The 15265-nt window shown below is 42.8% G+C and overlaps 1 protein-coding gene across 1 annotated transcript in view; it reads right to left on the bottom strand.

Annotated features, from left to right (window-relative positions):
- PLEKHA8 (pleckstrin homology domain containing A8) overlaps positions 1–14797 on the bottom strand; it is a 43382-nt gene extending 28585 nt beyond the window's left edge. The window contains exon 1 of the mRNA XM_090287060.1: positions 14365–14797. Coding sequence (XP_090143186.1) covers positions 14365–14404 — 40 coding nt within the window. The 5' untranslated portion in view covers positions 14405–14797. The remainder of the gene's footprint in view (positions 1–14364) is intronic.
- Between the last annotated feature and the right edge of the window lie 468 nt (positions 14798–15265).

The following is a 15265-nucleotide window of genomic DNA, read 5'->3' on the forward strand; positions in this document are numbered from 1 at the left end:
GATCATCCTCCATCAGCCGGCCAGTGTCCTCGGTCTGGTTTATTTTTTCTCTCTCGGCAATGCCATTGCCCTTTAGGGGTACATATCTCTCATGGGGCTCCTCTGTTGTAGGGTGCGATCAGACAGATGGTGGCAGGGGCTCTGGGCAGAGCCTCAGGGGCTGTCAGGTACAGCCAGCTGATGATGGGCCTTGGGGATTGAGTCACACAAACCAGGTGCCTGAGACGCTCATCAACATCAAAAGGGTGTCGGTGTATTACATGGTAACAGACGAGTGCACTTCCCAAAGCTCCCAGCCTCCGATCCTGGTGCAGGGAGACACGTCACCAGGAGGCTAAACATCAGTGCTAAATCTGTGCTCAGCACAGAGGTTAGGTGGCAGGCGGGATGTGTCACTTGTTGACTTCATTGGGGTCTGCTTTCCTTTTCTTAAATTTTATATTTTTAAAAATAAATGTATGGGGGTGACATTGGTTAATAAAATCACATAGGTTTCACGTGTACAATTCTTAAATACCTCACTGATAGATTACATTGTGTGTTCACCACCCAGTCAAATCTCCTCCGGTCTGCTCTTCTGGGAACCAGAATACGCAGGCCTGCCAGGTTACCATGTCTCCTGCTTCCGTAAACAAAACTGGATAGAGACTAACTCTCAACACCCACCCTCTAGTGATTTCATACCCTGCCAGCCAAGCCTCTCTCACCAAAGGTAAGTAGTCCTCTCTATAACTATAGCTTATGCTTGTCTTGCTACTTTTTTATACTGAGGACTTTCTTCCCAGGGGGACACCTAGACCCTTTAGTGCATTAAGGAGCCCCATGGCCTTATTGGCTGGCAAACCTCTTGGGGTCAACTCATTAATTTTTATTTCAGAAAGTGATGCTTCGTGACCTTAGCTACAAATTCTATGGAAACTCAAACTTGAAGGCCACTGTTCTTCGCACAAACATTACAACCCAGGAAACCACACTGATTATCAGACTGTCTTATTGAGCAGAGAATCAGCGCTCCTGGAATACGACTTTATTGGCGATATTTTTAATGCTATCCTGGTATAGAAGAGTAGCATCTTCTTACTTACAGTTCAGCTCCCATGACTCTATTTGGTGTGAACACTCCCCCAAACCACCATGACTTCTGAGTGGAAAGAATTGAAGATATCCTCAATTATAACGTTTTATCAAATTTAGAACCCCATCCATATTAGTCAGGGTTCTCTAGAGAAACAGAACCAGAAGTGTATCAGTGCATTTTTCTCCCTCCCTCCCCCTGGCTCATGTAGTGACGGAGGCGAAGAAATCCCAAGACCTGCTGTCCGCAGGCTAGAGACTCAGGAGAACCGACCTGTAATTCCAGTCCAAAGTCAGAAAGCCGGAGAAGATTAATGTCTCAGCGCAAGCTTTCCCTCTTAGCCTTTTTATTGTACTTAGGTCTTTGACTGAATGAGACCTACTCACGTTAGGGAAAGCAATCTACTGGATCTGCCTATTCCAATGTTAACCTCATCCAGAAATGCCTTCACAGACACACCCAGAATGATGTCTGACCAAGTATCTGGGTACCCCCTGCCCCAGGCTGGTTGACACACAAAATTAACCACTACACACCATCAACTTTAAGATATGTCATTATTTTATGTGTCACAAGAAAGAAAAAAATCCCTGCTTATTAAGCCATGACATAGCATTTATGCTAAGAGGTTTCTTGATTTCAGAGTTATTGAAATGTGAAAAAAAAGTCTAAAAAAAATTTTTTTAAGTAAACTAGGTTTATTTTACAGGAATCTGAAAAATGCTATACCCCGCCCCCCCCCCCCCCCCACACACACACACAAAGCCCAGCTGCAGTAAGTTCTGAAAGTGGCAGGTAAACAATTATAGTGACTGAAACAAAAACTTCCCCGAAACAGGGTCTGTATTTACCTAGAAGTTATAAGTATGCTAGGGGAAGTTCAATATATCATTACTGTTTTCTGCAGATTGTAACTGCAAGAACTATGACCACGGAAAACTTTTCTTTAGAGCATAAAGTCCCTGGAATTCCAGGAGGCATGGGAAGAGACCACAGAAGTCTCATTATATACGAGTGTCATTTAAAGGCAGAGCAAGGGAGAGTGCACAGTAGTATTGGGGTGCACTGCTTTTTCATGATGTCCGGGCCTGAGAAGCTCAGCCACAGCTCAGGAGTGAGGAACTGTATGAGGAAAGACGCATGGATGATGAAGAGACCATTACTCCTTGTCTTGTGTTCAAATCCAGTTGCCTTGGCTGGTATATGATGGTTCATTTTACGTATCCAATGGACTGTGCTAGCTGATGCCCAGGTAGCTGGTAAACCATCATCTCTAGGTGCGTCCGTGGGGTGTCTCTGGGAGAGGTCAGCATCTGAATCAGCACACTGATAAAGAAGACGGCCCCCAGTGCGGGTGGGCTTCATCCAGGTCACGTGGGCCTGGGTCAGACAAAAAGGCAGGGGAAGGCCAAATCTACTCGCTGCTAGGAACAGGAGGGAACGTCTTCAACCTGATAAACCCATCTACAAAAACGCCACAGCTAACATTACAATTAATGAAAAAAGACTGGATGCTTTGACCCTAGTTCCAGGAACAAGACAAGGATGCTTGCTCTCCCCACTTCTTTCAACTAGCCAGGGCAATTAGGGTACAAAATGAAATAAAAGGTATCTAGATCAGAAAGGAAGAAGTAAATCTACCTCTTTTTGCCAACATGCTCTTATGTATTAAAACAGTAAATAAACCCTAAGAAATCCACTAAAAAAATTATTAAAATAAATGAGCTCAGCAACATTGCAAGCAAGATATAAGACCAATACACAAATGTCAACTGCATTTCTATACAGCTGCAATGAAAAATAGAAAAATAAAATTAAGCAAAAAAATTCAAATTACAATAACATTAAATATTAAAATACTTAGGAGTAAACTTAAGAGAAGTGTTAAGTTTATACTCTGAAAATTACAAACATTATTTGAAGAAATTAAAGATTTGAAGAGTTCATTCCAAAACTGTTACCAGCTTATTCTTTTCTCACATGGTGTAAAAGTCTTTCTTTACTTAACTGACAGCAATTGTTTGGAAAATTAACTTTTTTCAATTCAACTAGTGTTAAACAATATATATATTTTTAGTGAGCATAATTTTCTTCAAAAGATGCACTTCTATTAGAATCTAAAAGGGCAGATCATGTTAAATTTGCACTGTAAGTTCTTCCACATCAGCCACAATTTTTAAATCAAACTTTCTATGTAGAGATGTTATTGTTCCTTTAAAGATCTAAACCAAATAAATGATTACTTATGAGTCATGCCAATATCTGACTAAAAAATACTGCCACTTCCTTCTTTTGTTACTCAGTAGCCTTGTGACGAGTAGCTCATCCAAACAGATCATTAGAAAAATAACATTGTATTCCATTAGAGACACTTAACATTTTTAAAAATCTTTATTTTTTAATTTTACACAAAGTAAAATTTCTTCTTTAGTTAACAGTTCTGAGTTTTGATACACAGTTATCTAACAACTACCATAATAATCAAGATACAGAAAAATTCCATTATTTTCCCTTTAATAATCCCTGGTGCTGCTCCTGTGTAGTCAATACCCCCCCCCCCGCCCCCCCCGCCATACACACACTTTACCCCAGACCGACCACTGTCGTGTTTTCATTTTAAATGGAAAATATTGTCTAATTTTCTTGGAGGCTTCTTCTTTGACCCATGGGTTACTTAGAAAGTGTACTGCTTAATTTCCTAATATTTGGGGGATTTCCTACACCTTTCTGTCATTGGTTTGTAATTCACTTCCATTAAAGACAGAACATAGGGGGGAGGGGGGAGAGAAGAGGGATAAGTAAGGGAAGGGTTTAGTTAAAGAACGTCTATAAATGACTCATGGACATGGACGATGGGGGCGGATATGATTGCAGAGAAGGGGTGGGCTGGGTGGGGGGAGCAATGGGGGGAAAATGGGACAACTGTAATTGAAAAACCAAAAAAAAAATTAATTTTTTGTCAAAAAAATTAATTAATTAATTTTTAAAAAAAAAGAACATTCTTTTAAATTTGGCAGGGTTTCTATTACAGCCCACAATATGGTCACTGTTAGTGAATGTTCTATGTGCATTTGAAAAACAATGCAGTTTTCAGCTGTTGTTTGGGGAATTAGTCAATAAATGTCAATTAGGTCAAGTTGGTTGGCAGTGTTCAGATCTTCTGTACCACTGGACCATTAACTGTCTACTTGTTCTACCCATTACTGAGACAATGTTGAAGTCCGTACCTGATCTTAGTGGGAATGCTAGTTTCTCACCACGCACTATGATGTTAGCTGGAAGTTTTTTGTAGATAATCTTTATCAAGGTGAGAAGGTTCTCCTCTATTCCTAGTTTACTGAGTTTTTTTAAAAATCAGGAATGGGTGATGTTTCAAATGCTTTTTCTGTATCTATCCATATGATCATGTAAGTTTTCCTTTTTAGTTTGTTGATATGTAAATATCATTAACTGATTTTCAAGAGTTGAGCTGGCCTTGTGTATCTGGGATAAATTCAACCTGGTCATGATGTACACTTCTTTCTATACATTATTGGATTTGATTGGCTGATATTTTGTTGAGGACTTTTACATCTATGTACATATATCCTTTTATTTTTAATCTACAATTCTATAATTAAAGTATGCTTCCCACGGACAGCATATAGTTTGGTCTTCTGTCTTTATCTGTGTGATAATCTGTGTCTTTTAATTCATTTATTTAGATCACATACATTTAAAACATTATTGATATCTTGGAATTATAGCCACAGTTTTGTATTTTGTTTTTTTTTAAATAGGTTTTTTTTTTAAGATTTTATTTATTTTTAGAGAGAGAGGAAGGGAGGGAGAAAGAGGGAAAGAAATATCAATGTGTAGTTGCCTCTTGTATTCCCCCAACTGGGGACCTGGCCCATAACCCAGGCATGTGCCCCAACTGGGAATCGAACTGGCAATCCTTTGGTTTCCAGGCTGGGCCTCAATCCACTGAGCCACACCAGACAGGGCACAGCCACTGTTTTATTATTCTTTTTATTGTTTCTTGGATTTTTTTTTTTCTTTTCCTGATTACTTCATTGCTCCCTTTCCTGCCTTCCTTTGGATCATATAATTCCATTTTAATTTATCTATTGAAGTTTTTTTGCGATCTCTCGGTATTTTTTTCATTGGTTGTTCTAAGGCTTAGAGAATACATACCTAACTTTTCAGCCTCCTAAGAATTATCTGATCATTTCAAGTCCTTTTAGCCTTCCCTCTTGAGGTTATTGCTATCATTTACATTACATCTACGCAGAGTGAATCCCCCACTGATAATGATATAATTTTTGCTTCCAGTAGTCATAGACATGTTAAGAACTTAAGAGACAAAAGTAGTCTATTGTATTTACAGATATTTATCATTTCTCTTGCACTTCTTTAATCCTGATGTTCTAAGTTTTCTTGGTATCCTTTCCCTTCAGCTTAAAGAACCGCTTTTAGACATTTCTTTGTTATAGTTTTCTTTTGTCTAAGGGTGTTATTTTACTTTAATTCCTGAAGAGTATTGCATTGAATACAGAATTCTGTGTTGACAATTCTTTCCTTTCAGCCTTGAAAGATGCTGTTGTATTGTCTTCTGGCCTCCACTTTTTCTGGTTAAAAAGATCCCAGACATTAAAATTGTTGCTTTCCTATATGTACTTTATCTTTTCACTCTTGCTGCTTTTGAGATTTTTCAAGTTTTCAGCTTTTTCATTATGATGTGTGTGGGTATGTCTTTGAGGTCATACTGGCTGAAACGTGTTGAGTCCCTGAATGTGTAAATTTATAGTTTTCGACTAATTTGGGAAGTTTTCAGTTGTTATTTTTTCAATCCCTTTTTCTTTACAAGTGTCTCCTTTCCCTTCTCCTTTCTCCAGTGCCCACAGAGCCCTGTGGTTTTATTCTCTCCAGACTGAATAATTTCTATGGATTTGCCTTTAAGTTCGCTGATTCTTTGCTGTGTCATCTGAATTCCACCAAGCCCTCCTACTGAGTTATTTTAAATTTTCAAATACCATACTTTTACATTCCCAAATCTCCATTTAGTTCTATTCTAATAGTTTATATTTTTCTTCTAAGAATTCCACCTTTTCGTTTGTTTCAAGAGTGTTCATCTTGATCATGTAGGTCATTCAAGTCCTCTCTTCCCTCCCAGTCTACCTGTTACTGCTAACTTTTCAGAGTGCTCAGAGAGTTGCTTTTAGTACTCTGCTTCAGAGTTCTTAGTTTTAATTAGTGGAAAAAGAGGCTGCAGTGGGCTTCCTCCACCTTGGCCTGATCACAACACTCTTAAATAGAAAACTAGCAGGATGCCCACTAAGTGAATGTTAGCCAGGGTGCATCACTCTGCCTATAAACGCATCGAAGTTTCTTCAGAACTTTTGCCAACTATTTGCTAGGGGAAACCAGTTTATACTCTTACTGTTTAATAGAATAAAAAGAAGACATTAACACACTGTAAATTTTAAAAAATCTATAATGAAATGCTCCTGGCTAGAAATGTAGAAAAACCTGAGAAGGGGCTATTTAAATCCATTTGTAGAAAACTAAGCCAAAAGCAAAGAAAAAAAGTGAAGGAAAGGTGCTTATTTATGAACCAAAAGAGGAAAAAATAGTAACTATAGTTAAACAGGTATAGAATGGGAGAAGCAAAAGGGGTGAATAGGTTCCTCACTTCCTTCTCTTCAGTTTCTTTCTCTACAGATTGACAGCATGAGCCTAACAGTCTTTAAGAGTCTCTTTCGGCTTTCAAAACCTGTAAATCTCTATCTTAATACAAGAATAACAGGAAACTCAATTCTTTTACAGAACCTATGTCAAGGAAATAAAGCGAGATTACATTTCTTGATAGGATTGATAATCTTTCTGAAGTGATGAGTCAAGACTTCATTTATTCATCATAAATTACGGTGACTGTGTTCATAACCCATATACATGATATGATGGTTATAATTCATTATCATATAGATGTTTGTAGTAAAAATAATAAAAATAAAAATAACCCCCCAAACCCTACCATTTTTAATGGAAGCAAAGCTCAACGATTGACCCCTGACCTCCGCAGCCATGGTGTTTCCCACTGTCTCGCCCTGGGGGCTCAGCCATACCCCACCTCACGAGAGCCCTCCCCCACAACTCAGCTTCCCTGGGGGAGCTCCAGACAGGACAGGATAACAAAGCCTTGGGTTCTTCTGCCAGGTCAGTCAGTAACTATTTTGCCGCAGCTGGGAAATGGGGACGAAGAGACACCCCTAATAGTAACAGATAATAACCAAGCATTAGCTAAATTATAAGTTTCTTAGCTTACCATTAACTAGTTCACAGAGCATTTTTAGAGCACTTATAATTTTCCAGGCTTGGCGATTAATAGAAAAGAAGATCCCAGCCCTCAAAGGACAGTACTGGGCACTCCAGCATGCAGATGGTGAGGAGACTAGTTCCAACATATTACATCGAACGCTCTTAGAACCTCCTGTGAGAGCCTGCTGTCAGTCACCTTTCCTGAATGCTTTAAGCCACCAGACTGGGTGGTTCCTGTATTTATTTGTTCTGGGCAATGCCTCTCATGTCCCACCATCACCTTACTCAATAGAACAGTCAGAAAACTTTGGTTCAAGTTCAAACACATAACATCCAGGTGTGTCAGCTTGACCACGTTACTTAGACACTTAGTCACTTAATTCCTGTGGGCATTATTTTCTAATTTATAAACTTAGAGATGTACTAAAGTGAGTCTCTGAGGTTTGACATGTCATCTTCCTTCTGGCTATAATGTCTCTCTTAACAAATCCAGTGTTTCCCTACCACCCTAGCTCCAAATCTGAAGGTGACTTCTGCCCTACCCCTCCAGGTCTGTCACCCCCATGCCCAGCTTTCCACTGTGCCTAGACTGGTGTGGAACCCATGGAAAAAACAGTCAGGCAGACCTGGCTCATTCTTTGCTCTGTGATCCTAAGTTATTTACCTTGTGAGCCTTCACTTCGTCATCTGTGTTCTTTTAAAGATTTTATTTATTCATTTTTAGAGAAAGGGGAAGTGAGAGAGAAAGAGAAGAAAAGAAACATCAATTGGTTGGTTGCCTCTCGTACACGCCCTGACCCGAGACTAAACCCATAACCCAGGAATGTGCCCTGACAGGAATTGAACCAGCAACCTTTTGCTTTGTGGGATGACACCCAACTAACTGAGCCACACCGGTTAGGGCTCCTTATGTAGCTTTTTAAACGTGTTCTTTCCTCCTATTTAGAAACACTGTGTGATTCCCTATTGTACCAATCCTAAACTCTCAGACTTGGCTTGGTTTACTAATCTAACCCCATCCCGACAACACTTCAGTATTTCCTCTTGCTCCCAGAAAAGAACTCTCCTTTTTAGTCCTACTGGTTTCTTTACTGAGGGTCACTTCTGTTCCCTCACCTGCTCCATTTTGTCCAGGCCGATTCCACCTACCCTTTGGTCACACCTCCTCCATTGAAGGTTTCCTGGACTACTCCTAAAAGAGATTCTCTACATTTTTCTTGACAAAGGTATGCCTGTCTACTTCGACCAGTTTTATACCTTACTCACATTCTTACTTTCTTCTCTCTTAATTTCTGGCTGCTTAAACTGACTGGCCTCAGAAGTTGAACAGCTAGTCTCCATCCAAACTGTAACATATTGGCCAGCAGAAGCAGGAAAATATCAGGATATGTGTGATGCCAACCTGGATGTCCAAAGACTTTATCTAACATCCCAGCCAGTCATGGCTGACCCCTAATTTGCCATTTAAATTCCAGTCAAGACACCAGACTGATAGGTGACATCTACCTCTGCCTGGAGACCAATTATATGCAATATGGTCCCTCTAACCTGTGTCAAGACACAGCCTCAGAGCAACCACATAAAATGCTTAAAGGTCGAAATCACAAATTTAGCTGGAAGAGCATTATCCTAGTTGAATAGGATTTCTATTAGACCATGACCTCCCTTGAGAGCAAGGATTATGTCTTATTCAAAACAGTATCCCCAACACCCTCTACACAGGGCCCGGTAAGCCATTGATGCTCAGGGTTACGTGAATGAATGAATGATTGACTGATTGATTGAGGACTACCAGATGGTGTTAAAAGTAGATTGTTAAACCATTCCTCTGGTATTTAAAAATCAAGGCGGAGCCATCCTGGTTTTGGATACATAGGAACAATTCTATCTGAAGGCCATGAGACAAATGATATTTTGCTTCCTTTGATGTGAAAGAAATACTGGGAAAGGTCAGATTTTTCTCTGGCTAACTCTACAGATATTATTCATTGCTCCAGCTCTGCTGGGCTGTCACATCCTCCACAAGCCAACTTGAAATGGATCCAGAAAGAGAAATGCCCAAGTATCATGGTATTTTTCGGCCTATCCTTCCTGCTGTCTCACTTATCTGTCTTGTGTCCAAAAATAGCTCCGTTGCCTATTTGGTTTTTTGTCTGTCTTCAATCTATTCCTAATGGAATTTAACTGCCTTTTGTTCAATTCTAAACAAGATGAAAGTAATGGTAACAGGAAGTGACAGAGATTAAACACACAGTCCAAGAACAATGGTCCCTGGGCTTCGTGAGTCCACAGACCCACTTTAATGATGCAAGACTCCATGGATGACTCCTAACTTCTCCATCCAACTCACCCATCAAAATCAATGGTGCTGCTTTTGATGGCATGCCAGTGGGGCCAGTCTAACATCTCTTATGTTCCTTAACAAATACTCATTAGTTTTTGCTGGAAACAAAAGCACAGACCAGTGCTACACAAAATTACATCACCTGTTTATCATCACTCTCCCAAAAAGATGACTGTCACAGGACAACAGTCACTTACAAAATCCTGATGGTTTATGTGCATCTTTTTCTTTATTATTTATACCCATCCAACTTCCAAAAGGAGGATTTAAGGAATTCAAAATGCATTTACTCTCAGAAACCAGAGGAGCCACAATCTGCACACAGACAATACATATAAACTGATTTTTTTCTGGTATTATTGTTAATCTACTCTTGAGTGTACTATGTACCAGGCAGGTTTGTATATGTTTTTCCATTCCATAGCAAACAAACCCAGTATGGCTATTATTCCTGTTGTCATATTCAAACTGAGGCTCAGGGAGATTAAGTACTTGCTCAAGGTGTCAGCAATAGCAAGTTGCAGAGCAGAGGTTTGAACTCAGGGCTTTGTGACTCCAGCCCTCTGCATTTAGGTATAGATTCTTGCTCGGGACGACTCACATTCCAGATATCCTCCCGGCCTTGTTTCCACAGTATAAACATGTATACCTAGGGGGTAGGGGGCGGAGAGTAAAATCAGAGCGCCTCTGCAGACAACCATCTGGTCGGCGTGATGCAAGCTTCTGTTATTTTCGGAATGCAGTGCTGCAGTGTGCTTACGCCCTAACCTGCTAGAAGGGCCCAGGAAGCCCGCAGCTGGCTGGCGCTTATGGCAGCAGCTCTTGCATCTGCCGCGTGGGCAGGAAGGGGCCCTAAAACTGCAAAGTTGAAAGCTCACAGCTGGCTCAGAAGTTTTCCTTGCGACAGAACATATGCACAACCCTGGGCAAAGTCTCCGTCACTCCTGAACTCCCCACCTCCCACTCCCAAATCGAGCCTGCTCTTCTAGGTCAACATACTTTAAATATAGGTGCATTACGAATCAGCTAGAATTATATAACGATCCAGCAGGAAGGACTTATAACAGTATTCTGTCATGGAGCATTGACTGCGGAACCGCTTTCTAACTGTGTGACCTGGGGCTAGTTCCGCTCCTGTCTGTGTCCGAACGTCTCTGTCTGACAAATGGGAACAATAAAGGCGATCGCGTCCTAAAACTGCTGTGCAGATTGAATGAACTGATCCGCATAAAATGTTTAGCATAGCGCCTGAAATATTATAAGTGTTAAGTTTTTTACTATTCTTATACATACTAAGTGGTAAATCTTATTTTTTTACGGAGGAAGGCACGAAGCTCAACAACGGTACAGGGACACAGCGGGCATCAGACTTGAGGTCCCCGACTCTTCAACTAGCATTCCACTGCAGAGCCTTCATGGGAACCATGCACAGGAAATATCCCTCGGCTAACTTTTTGGGCTTGAAAGGTACAAATCACGCACATAAAGTGTCTAGTCCCTATGTCTACACAACATCGGTGTTTGTGAAACATTGAACCCACTTCCTTTTCATCGCAGGTTTAATCTTCTAATATCTGAAGAGAGGATTTGACACTGAATCCCAGAGTGTCCAATGTTCAGGAGCGCAAAAGGCAGGATGGCTCAGGACTGTTGGAGAAAATACACATAAGCAGGTTTTTCTCCCATCATCCTCTGCGGGAGCACAGGGTAGCTGAGTATGCACAGTATGTTAGGGCAAAGAGACTTCTCTTCCTTTCTCTTTCTGTGTTTTAGTGGTAGATTCACGCAAGAAGTATAGATGTTATTCCCAAGGCTTGATGTTTTCAACTTTTAATAAATGATACCTATTCGTTTAGCTGAAGAGGCAAAAGACGTTTGCAAAAATAACTACATTATTTGGTAAAATACAAAAAATGAAGCCAAGGTAAGCTTTAAGCTTTTAAATGATCTTTATCCCCCACCCCCGACACACAATCACTCCAGTGTCTAAACCAGCCTATGGGGACCTAAAATATCAGGCCTCCCACCCCAACCCCTTGTTTGTTGGAGGCTCAGTCTTCTCAGCTCTCCAGCCAGGCAGGGCAGGTCTTCTTTCAGTTCCTCAAACTCATCCATCCCTATCCTGCTTTAGGGCCTTCACACGGACATTCCCACACTTAGAGAGTTCTTCTTACAGCCTCCAGCAGCACCTCTGCCTGGAACTTGCCACCTACCCACTTTCAATTTATCATTCAGGCTCTCTGAAATCTCTTCTTCAAAGAAGCCTTCCCCAGTGACCCGAACCAGCCTCTCCCCTTGCCCTCTCCCCAAGCCACACACACTCGGAACTTGCTTCTAACCACTTATGCAATGAATGTCTTTCTCCCTTGATCCCCTGACTATAAGTTCAAGGAAAGCAGGGGCTGTGTCTGTCTTGTCCAATGTCACTTTCTCTGTGCCCAGCTGAGAGTAGGTGGTAAGGAAATTAACAACACTCTCCCAGGGGTCAAAAGATCAGCTGCTAAACTGACTTCCTAACTTTTCCACTCCAATGTGACAAGCCATTCCATGCTGAGCTGGGTGCATGACAGAAATACACAAACTACGCAAACGGTTGGTTACGTTCCCCCTTTGGAGAAAAACTATAAACAAAAACTTGTACTTGGGATTGCATGTACTTTAACATTACTATGTGCAAAACCAGAAGAAACAAAATGTTACTTTGATAAACAAGTGTGGGAAGAGGAAAGTCATGACGGCTTCATCCAAGCTTGTCATTAACACTCACACTATGTTCTTTGGGGGAGACTAACTCACAGAGGGTGGGAGAAACAAGAATGCACCCGTTCTTCCTAGGATATTACCGTTCTTTTCCAAAATAAATTGATCTCCTCATGTAACAGAATGTGTTGAACCATCCTTCTAAGCATATGCAGGCAAAGCACCCAGGGATGTGACGGTTTCTATGAACAGTGTGCCCACAAAGAGGCAGCCTGCGGTCCAAGGGAACAAGCTGCATGGTGTGAGGATAGTGACCCCGGGGGCCTTCTTACTTCCGGCTTCTACCCTGGCAGTACTCACAGAATTAAGTTCTCTTACTTGGAGAAGAAAAAGGTAGACTCAGAACAGATGAGAAAGAGGACAAAAGATCCTTCTAGAGAAATTTTGCTCTATTGAAAGATAACACAAAAACAGTCAGGGAAAAAAGGTGTTCCATGGTCAGAAAGTAGGTACTGTACCAAGAGACGAAACTTCCTATACGGAGAGAAGAGTAAGAAAGGAGAGACAAAAACAACAACAAAAAAGGGTCAGGGGAGGTGGAGAAAAAGGAATAGGAATGTTGAGGATGAAAGAATCGGGTTAAAAGGCACAAGGGATGGAAAGGGATGATAGACCAGCTACAGAATTTTACTCAAAGGTATAAGGTCCATACATCTCAGAGCTTCAAGATACCTCAAAAGGAAAATTACCTGACCAAGCATCCTCCCTTTAGGTTAGCAGAGTGTCAGCCCATGGCATTCACTGAAGCCCAGCCATGAGTTAACGTATCTGATGTAATCGCTTGACATCACTGAAGGCCGGGTCTTGTAAAACACCGCTCCTCACTCAGTCTGCACTAATGAGGATAGGAAAAATACACTGAACTCACTTCTAACCGCATTGCGCACAGGGAAGAGATTCTGGGTACATCCAACAGGTGCACTTGGTGGCTGTGCTGTGTAACCTCATCACTATCACTGTGCCAACTAGCCCTCCCTGACACATCTGTCCCTAAAACACCCAGAGGTGTCCTATGAGGAAGGATGGGAAAATATATCTCCCTGACTAAGAGATACTGGGAATAGTTCTGGTTTCACATACATTGCTATTAGAATTAAAAGTGCCTAGCTCATTTCCCATAATAAAAAGTTTAATTCCAAAAAAGTGCCTAATACAGTGTATAGCATACAGAGGCTTTTAAAAAAAGCTGGTTGCCCAATTGGAAAAAAAAAAAAAAGCTTGTTCTGAATCATTTTTACAGCGGAATAGTCATGACCTCAAAATATAAAGTACTTCCACAATTTGGAAAGGAGTGGGCTACTATTTTTATGCCATTCTGCTCAGCAGGGCAAGAAAACAGCTGATAATATTTGCACTGATTTTATGGTAATTTCTGAGTCTGTAAAGCAAAAAGAAATACCCAGTGAGAAGACCAAAAACCTTGTGCAAAGCTTGGAGCTCTGAAACGGTTGAGATGGAACTCTGACAACTAGGTCTGCACGCAGGTGACTCTGAAGGTGACAAAGGGAAAGTGCGCTGGGGACTTTGATTGAAAAAGGCCCTTTCTCCTGTGGAAAGGTTACTTCGGGCATTGCCAGGCAAGATAAGCGCCTCCTTCCCGGTGACACAGAGGGCATCGTGCTTTCCAGTCACCCCACATCTCAGGATTTCGTTGGCTTCCTTGAGTGAAAGAGTACCTATTGCCCTCACTCGGCCCCAACAGGGGAATGTGTCCGCACAGCACGGGGGACACTGTCCTGTGAGTGATGTGCTTTGGAGAAATATTGCCGGTCCGCACAGGTCTCTATGGTCCCAGGAGGAGCCCTGACCCCGACCCCCAAGAGGTGCGTCCCGACGATGCCCTCCAGCTGCACAGACAAAGGCCCCTGGCGCGCCCCCCACTCACCGCTCAGATAGTTGGTCCACTTGTACAGCACCCCCTCCATGGCGCCCGGGGCCCCTCCGCCTCCGCCACGCCGGGGCCGCTGTCCTTCAATCGCCAGCCCCCTCACTGCTCCAGACCCCAGGAGGCGAGAAGCATCGGCAGCAGGGCCATCGTCCGGCGCTGCCAAGCAGCCCACTCCCGGTGCCCGGGCCCAGTGCGGGGACGCCCGGACGGTCTCACATCGTCGGCCCGGGGGCGGGGTCACTGCGGTGGCCTCGGCAAGTGAGGACACGACAGGGGCTGGCACCTCGGCCAGTAGGTTAGGACGCTGCGTGGGCCGGTGGGGCGACTGAAGCCTCCCAAGTGCCGCAAGAGGGGCAGCGGATCGCGGGCGGGGCCACCGAGCGCTACCTGAGTCTTAGACCCGCCGGGCCCCGGGCCCCCTCACGCATGCCCAGTGCACCTCTCGCGCGTCCGTTCCGGAAATCCATTCCGGGGTTTGGCGGCGACAACGAGGGCGGGGCTGAAGGAGCCAGAGGAGCGCGCAGGGAAATTGAGTCCTGGTAGGCAGGCTTTGGAGAAAGCACTGGGTGAAAACTGGGGAGAGAAGCCGCTGGGACAAGTGTGGGACCCGCTCCTGACTGTTGATGGTGCCATAGGTGGGTCAGGTCCCACCTCCCGATGTTTGGGGATTAACAGGGTCCCTTAGAGGGCCCCTGGGTTCTCGTTTCCAGTCGATTTCAAGGCTGCCCAACTGGTCCCACACACTCAAGGTACCCAACCATAGGGCTTAGGGAGGTGATGGGAATTTCACGATAGAATGCCGTGTGGCTAGTGTAAATGAATTGTTGTCGAAGTTCTAAGGCCTGGCTACCGGGAATGGCCCAGGGACAGCAGCACGGGCGTCTCCTAGAATTGCAGA

The sequence above is a fragment of the Furipterus horrens genome, unplaced genomic scaffold, assembly GCF_987537825.1.
Source record: "Furipterus horrens unplaced genomic scaffold, mFurHor1.1.pri manual_scaffold_9, whole genome shotgun sequence".
Classification (NCBI taxonomy): domain Eukaryota; kingdom Metazoa; phylum Chordata; class Mammalia; order Chiroptera; family Furipteridae; genus Furipterus; species Furipterus horrens.